The sequence below is a fragment of the Tupaia chinensis genome, unplaced genomic scaffold, assembly GCF_000334495.1.
Source record: "Tupaia chinensis unplaced genomic scaffold, TupChi_1.0 Scaffold000113_1, whole genome shotgun sequence".
NCBI classification, from domain to species: Eukaryota; Metazoa; Chordata; class Mammalia; order Scandentia; family Tupaiidae; genus Tupaia; species Tupaia belangeri.
The window spans coordinates 1,284,351-1,292,272 of NW_006159577.1; the positions used below are offsets into that span (position 1 = coordinate 1,284,351).

The following is a 7,922-nucleotide window of genomic DNA, read 5'->3' on the forward strand; positions in this document are numbered from 1 at the left end:
AAAAAAAAAAAAAAAAAAATATATATATATATATATTTCTGGCTTTTTATCTCCTCAGACATTAGTCTGTGGCTCAAGGGAAGAGAATCACTTGGGAAGCTTTTTTAGTAGATACTTCTCTTCCCTAAAATAGAGTTACAGAATTTATTCCTTTATAGGGGTAAAACATATGTGGGATGGGGGTGGGTAGCAGCAAGTGTAAAGGCTATATGGACATTACTGTTGCTATTTTTCAGGTACCTGCATACTTTTTCTAGTTTATTTACACACTTCCCTAAACGCTTCCCATCAAGTTTCCTGTTACTCTAAGATCAGAAACTCCAAATCAATTGGAAATAAGACCAAACATGACTGCTTAAAGTTGGTTGCTCTTCAACTGTTAGCTCATCCAAAGTCCCCATTGCTAACAATTTCCTTCTTTAAAATACTCCTCTCCCTTATTTTAAACTGCACTTTTCTGGTTCTCCTTTTCTCTCTCTGAATGCCACCTCTCTTTTCACCAATGTGAAGAAACACTCCAATATGAAATCTAATAGTATCAAACGCAGGTGATGCTTCAATTTATTTCTCCACTTCCATCTTCCTAGGTTGAAACTGCAGAATGCTCACGGGATGGTTTTATGCTTTCCTATAACTGAACATGTGACGAAAGCATATTACCTTCCTTGCCTACACCAATTCAATGTCCTGGACCTCAACAAACTATACCATCAATATTCTAGTCCCCCTAATCCTGAAATTCCCTTTGCCTCTCCCTCCCTTCCCCTTCACTAATGCTCTGTTTCTGCCTGGGTCTCTCCCCGGCCTCTCCTTAAATGTTTACATTTAGGGTAAAGATATCAACAGTGGCTCTCAATCAAGGCTGCAAATCAAAATCCTGTACAAAGCTTTACAGAAAGACACATGCGGATTTCACTGATCCTGAGACACTGGGGGGAAAGTGTGGAAGAGATACACCAAGTGATTGTGTTTTTTAAGAGGTTACAAGTGATTCTGATGCATATTTCAGGTTAAGAATCACTGGCCTCACATAAAGGCTTAAATACCAGAACCACCATTTACTAGCAATGTGACCCTCAGCAACTCACTTGAGCTCCCTGATCCTCAGTATCCCTGTCCATCGAATGGGAGTTAACACGAGGTAGCTAAGATGGTCAAATAAAGTAATGCATGTCAAGTGCTTAGCAGAATGTCTGGAACAAAATAAGCATTCAATAAACACTATTACCACCACTGCTGAGTCTTAATATCAAGACTTAATTTTTTCTCTGAAATACATTACACTATTTGCAGAAGCAGCACAACACCTAATCAGTCTTCTTGTCTCCAACTCCTTCCTGCTTGTTCTATATGCTACCTCCAAAGTAATGTTCCAACACAATGTCTTCTACTGGGAGATGGAAAGCTTTCACTGCTTCCAGATTACCAAAACTGAACCAAGTCCAAACTGCTTATCTCCACATTTGAGATCCTCCATTTTTTTGACCGTGACTTTTCCAAACTTTTTTCCAACTATTCTGCTACATGAATCCTGTATACTGTAACTGGATTTATCAGTCCCTTCATTTACTTTACACTAGTTTTTTAAAACCCAGCTCTCATTTTCTGAGATACTATTTTTTTATTCAAGAGCCAGTTAAGCTGCCACTTCCATGACATCTATCTTTCAAACTTAAATAGAAATCATCTCCCCTTTCTCTGACTGTTCAGACCTTTGTGTGTTCTACACTTTGCACCTACTTTGTACATACCTGTATAATAAAGAAGCCTCCACTATGGAGACACATTCATTAACTATTACTATGGATTTTTGGCATGAAAATTAAGAGTTCTATGAGTATAAATGTAGACTTTAATATACTTAAGACCTTCCTACAAATTATCTGCAAAATTACACTCCTGCAACATCTAGAAACCTGATATCACCAACTTAAATGGGAATGCACTACATTTTCAGTTTATTCAAAGCTGACTTTCTTTCCAAAAATGCACCTTAGTACTTAAAGGTCTTAATAGTCTTGGTAAGGTACTCTCTGTTCCACTTTGCACTTGAGAGATTATTAGAAAAGTCACACTGTATCTTACCTGTACAATTCCATTTACATGAAAACACATCACAAGTTCTGGTACATTGCATATCAAGTTGTCCAACCAATAGTCAATTCCAGTTAGCACATTAATTGGTTTGTTGTTATCCCTAAAAATATACATTTCTAGTGTTATTTGGTTTAGTTGAGATGTCCTGTAATGACTCACTCATCTGAGACTCATTTCCCCATTTAAATATTTCAATCTATTCTACCTAGATGAAAAATACTATATAAGCTTTTCTTTTTAAATGAGATATGCACATGTAATCCTGTGGTTGTGTTATATTTAGTATCTTTCCTAATACGTTGTATTTGTAACTGATATTGATAAGTTTTCAAAAATAATAGAAGGAAATATGATAGGAAATGACTGTGAGTACTACTTTCATTCCCATTATGCTGAGGAGAGACAGATCATCCTACACAATAATGCCCAGGTCAGAATTCATATTGGCTAATGAGAGCAAATACATATGGAATATTAAGAAAATGCTCACAATTAGTTATAGGAACCTGGTAAATCAGTGCCTTAAAATGAAATAAACTCTTATCATGTCCTCATGAGGTACAGATTCAGACACCAGACTAGGCTATTATAACAGACCTTTTGCTCCATCCAGTTAGGTTAGCTATAAGGCTTTCAGCATTTGCTGATAATAGTGTCCTCCTCATTGTGGCTACTTGAACTGGGAAGGAGGGAGGTGGAAAAAAAAAGGATGCACAAACAGGTCAGGCAAAGCAAGGCTAACACTGATTCTAAAGGAAGAATGTAAACAGCAGCAACTTCCAGAAGAGTGCAATGCTGGCTTACCTGAGACGTAAGCTGACTGCTGGGTATCTGCCTCCTCCAAATATAGGCATGTTGGAGCCGACCAACATATGGATATCTTCAAATGTCCACAGAATATTCCGAACAAAATCATTTTTAAGACCCTTTGATTTAAAATAAGAAAGATAATAATAAACACATGATCCATAATTTCCCCCCACGATCCACAAAAGGACTAGAAAAAGGAAAAGACAAAGGAGATAAAGTAAATTAAAGTTCCAGGGCTGGAAGATCACAGAAATGCTTAGAAAGCAATTTTCAGGATCAAGTGTATATTTTCCCCTAATAATTCCAATGCAGACTAGTTTTTAAGTGATGAAGCAGACTGGGGATTAGGTGTCTCAACTTAGACACCTAACTGAGGCATACCTGACTGTTCTCCCCGTCATTGAATAAAGTAGTCAGGTTTTGTTCTTTGGATGCTGAGGCCACATGGCCCACTATGTATGAGGGTTCGAGAGGCTCACTTTCCTGTGAAAAGTGCAAGGATAAGGAGTGATTCTGCTGTCAACATTTCTTAAAATTGACCTATATTTAAAGAGTATTACCTAAACATTCAAAGCAGACACCTCAAACCTACCTTTGCAAGTTAATATAAATAGTAACATTCCTCACAGGGTGGCCTGCTTTAGCTCTTAATTATTGTAGCTAATCACATTTAGATCTTACTCAAATGAGAAAGATTAAAGATTATTTTAACTTCCAAAAAGTTTTTTTTTCCCTTTTCTTGGTATATTTGATTACTCTTGCTCTTTCAATTCTCATTAGAGAATTAAAAATGTCTGAAGATACTTCAGCCACAGATCTTAGATATTCATCATCCTAACAGTCTCCAGTTAAGCAATTCCTAACATTTGTCCCACAGACTACTACTGGGTCACTGGAAAAGTCATGACATATTTTTCTATGCAAAAATGCATCATGACTTTTCTGACAACCCAACAGTTCTGGGAAACTGAAAATTCTTCAGAGTAAGGTTTAAAAAATGTGGCTTAGTATATGCTTGCTTTTGGAGAATAACAATGTCTATTGCCATTAAAAACAAAACAAAAACCACCTCTAAATATTCTACTATAGAAAAACCTACTTCATCTCTGTATTAGCCTATGCTTCCTAAATTTACTTAATCCTAGAATAATTTTTGTTCTTAACATATTCTGTGTAATACATTTTGGAAAATACTTAGGAAGTAGGTCCCTGGACACTGGGTAAACTCAGGCTACTACTTGATTTTTCAACCACGAATGCCATTAAGAAACACAATATAGTGTAGTTAGTCGTGGCACACCCTGGTCGATGGTGCTACTCAGCAGGCTGAGGCCATGTCAGAGTTCCAGATTCGATTTCTGGCTCACTCTATAAGTTGGGTGTGATAGCTGAGGTGTGTCTATAGTCTCAGTTACTTGAGAGATGGGGACAGGTGGATTGTAACATAGTGAGAGACTGTATAAAAGGAAGAAAACAAAAAAAGATAAAGAAACACTACTTTCAACCTTCAATGTCAATGCCTCCAACAGACCCCCAAGGATGGGCATGTGTGTCTGTAGCTTAGTCCGTGAAATCCTGTCTTACTTTTCATCTATGTACAGGCCAACATGCTCAGCACCTGCCTGCAAAGTGTACTTAACTCCACACATAGCACTTCTGCTGTATCTTATCTTTTTCCTCACAAGCTGTAAGAGAACTTCAAGGTTTTTTTTTTTTTTTTAATCTTATTGGGGTTTCAAAAAAGTCATGACGTATTTTTCTATATAAAAATGCATCATGAGTTTTCTGACGACCCAATATTTGTAGTATATGCAAACAAGTTATTTATATATGATCGATTCTCACGGTTTTATTTGCCAGGTAGTTGCTTTAGCGGGAATATGGGCTCTAAGTCCTCAATAAAGGTTTGGCTCCAAAGCCATATACCACAACACCTATATATTTAATCTCTATTATTATTTAACAAAGGCTCAAACTAGCAGTTTTAGTTTTGAGAACAATTCTTAAAGTGATAGCTTACAAACAAATATGAGGGGACTTCACAAAGTTTGTGGAAAAACAGTATTAAAGTTAATTTTTGTGCAAAAAAATTTGAAAAGCAGTTTTTTAAAAAAAAATTTTTAAAAGGTTTTTGCTATAGGGCCTATGCGCTCGCCAGAAATAGAGAGACAGAGACAGAAAGGCAGAAAATTCCCCCCTGGGGTGATGGCCATGCTGTAATCCCTTCTCCTCCATTCTCCTCTCAGGATCTTGGGCACGCATGGACATGTGCCCAGTGTGAGTTTAAGCCACTGGGTCCAGGACTTGAACCGCGGTCAACTACATGGGAGTCCAGAGACATAGCTATTATGCCAACTGCTGGTCCCATGCATAGTTTTATCATGGTGTGCATTTTCCATAAATCTTTTGAAGACCCCACATAAATCTCTAAATGTTGAAATTTAGACAGTATAAATGTTCTGTTAAAGAATACTTTATGGCAGGCTCTCTCTACTTAGAAGTATGCCATTACTAAGACACTCTGGTTGCTTAAAGGGCCCTCCTAAATATGTGTGGGCTACAGTGTCACTGTGGAACACTGTCACAAGAAAAGGTCTCTGAAGTCAGAAAGATCTGGGTTTAAACCCTTACTTGGGCTTCACCAGCTATACGACCATGGATAAACATCCGCCTTTTATAAACTTTAATATACTTATTTGTGAAATGACAACATCAACATTTAGTACATATGCAGCTCCAAAGAATGAATCAAAATATGTAAAAACACACAAACCAAAGTACACGGCATTAGAGGCATCAAATGCCATTCATTTTCCCCAAACCTATGTCTACAGATTCTTCAAAGTCTCTAAAACTTTTCACAGTACCTTCTAAATAGGGAAAGGACAGAACAAGGCTGGAAGAAGGGTGAGATAGGTAATAAGACAGTAGTATTTCTATTATGTAGCCTTTTCTATGTAGGATGTTGGGTTTTTTTTTTTTTTAGATTTTCATTGTAGGGTGCTTGCGCTCGCCAGACAGACAGAGAGAGACATGGAGACAGAAAGCGAGAAGTCACCCCCCAGGGGGGATGGTCACGCTGCAATCCCTTCTCCTCCATTCTCCTCTCGGGATCTTGGGCACGCACGCACATGCGCCCGGCGTGAGTTTTAAGCCACCGGGTCTGGGACACGAACCGTAGTTGACTACGTGGGAGTCCAGCGACATAGCCATTACGCTAACTGCTGGTTCCCAGATGTTGGGTTTTGATGACAAGGAATACTAAAGGAGTTTTTCTTTAAATCCTCTAGTGAAATATAATCACATATAGGAAAAGTACATAAAACAAGTAATTCAAGGTAAATATATTTGCTTCCTATAAACCCATAACTTTGATGATAGATACAATGTGGCTGAATAATGTTTAGCATTTGGAAAAAACCCACAATTTACCAAGATAAAGATCTTATTCTTGGGGCCAGCAGGTGGTACAGTGGTTGAGGCACTGGACTCCCACAAGGCCAACCACAGTTACAAGTCCCAGGCCTGGTGGCTTGAATACAACACCAGGCATGTATGCGTGTGTGCCCCCAAATCCTAAAAGAACAATGGAGAAGGGACTGCAGTGTAGTTGTCCCCCTGGGGGACTTTCCCTCTCAATATCTCTCTGTTTCTCTCTGATGAGCATACATGCCATATGGCAAAAATCTTTTTAAAAAATCTTATTTTTTATATTCTTTAGGTTTATCAATATATTTTCCTGTAAACATACATGCCATGATGAGCATGTATGAAATTATTTTATTCTTTGCTAGACATAATCAGGACAAAAATAAATAAGCGAGAAGAAGAAATCAAGAATATGAGAGATAGGGAACCAGCAGTTAGCGTAATGGCTATGTCGCTGGACTCCCACGTAGTTGACTGCAGTTCGCGTCTCGGACCCGGTGGCTTAAATCTCACGCCGGGCGCATGTGCGTGCGTGCCCAAGATCCCGAGAGGAGAATGAAGGAGAAGGGATTGCGGCGTGACCATCCCCCCTGGGGGGTGATTTCTCGCTTTCTGTCTCTATATCTCTCTCCGTCTGTCTGGCGAGCGCACGCGCCCTATAGTGAAAACCTCTCCAAAAAAAAAAAAAAGAATATGAGAGATAAAACACATTCTAGTCACTCTTCTAAAAGCTTTATTAACATTAAAGTGGGTTAAGTTCCAGGAACTTCATCCAGAAGGAATATTTTAGTTCCAACAATCTGACCATAAGTAGATGTAAAAAGGTCAGTATTAGATCACAAACAGGCCTCAAAGTCTCAATAGTTAACAGGTACTATATACCTAAAGTTTAAAATGCACTATTGCTGGGGCTGGCAGGTGGCATGGTGGTTAAGGCGCTAGATTCCCACATGGTTGGCCACAGTTCAAGTTCCAGACCTGGCAGCTTGAAAACCATGCTGAGGGTGTGTGCATGTGTGCCCCAAATCCTGAGAAAATGAAGGGACGGTGGCATGGCCATCCCCTCGGGGGCCAGGGTGGTGATTTCCCACTTCCCCTCTTTCTGCCTCTTTTGTCTCTGGTGAGTACACATGCCCTCTGGCAAAATAGCCCTATGGCAAAACAAAAACAAAAAAGCCCCAGACTATTGCTATGTTGTTATACATCACTCTTATGACTTTAAGGAGGTAATCAGTATTGATAAAAATATCAACAAGCTAATATAAAATATTTTCATTTAATTAAAAACATCTGGTTTAGCAATCATAATAGCTCTTATAAATTATACTGTAAAGAACTAAAATAAGTATTTATTCTAATTGTAGGACATAAATTGATAGATGAAAAGGAAGAAGAAATATTCTAATTTATTAAACAAGATAATCGGTTTTGTTTTCCTGAATGACATCACTGAATTAGCATTTAAGTACTAACAAACCTGATTGGAAGCACTGGGATCTTCAGAAACTGAGGAAGGCATTTCAAAGGGGGCAGGCCATGAAGCTCCTTCTGAATCATTCGTCTGAGCTGAGCTGGATGATTCCTGC

General features: G+C 38.5%; 1 protein-coding gene across 4 annotated transcripts in view; it reads right to left on the reverse strand.

The window, feature by feature from the left end:
• EDRF1 (erythroid differentiation regulatory factor 1) overlaps positions 1-7,922 on the reverse strand; it is a 52,837-nt gene that overhangs the window by 37,264 nt on the left and 7,651 nt on the right. For 3 of the 4 annotated variants that reach the window (XM_006143904.2, XM_006143903.2, XM_006143902.2), the window contains 4 exons: positions 7,814-7,922; positions 3,289-3,390; positions 2,902-3,023; positions 2,086-2,197 (listed from right to left, as the gene is read on the reverse strand). The exon at positions 7,814-7,922 is cut by the window's right edge. In XM_006143904.2, the coding sequence (XP_006143966.1) occupies positions 2,086-2,197; positions 2,902-3,023; positions 3,289-3,390; positions 7,814-7,922 (445 nt within the window). The remainder of the gene's footprint in view (positions 1-2,085; positions 2,198-2,901; positions 3,024-3,288; positions 3,391-7,813) is intronic. The other variant, XM_006143905.3, reaches the window with a different exon arrangement.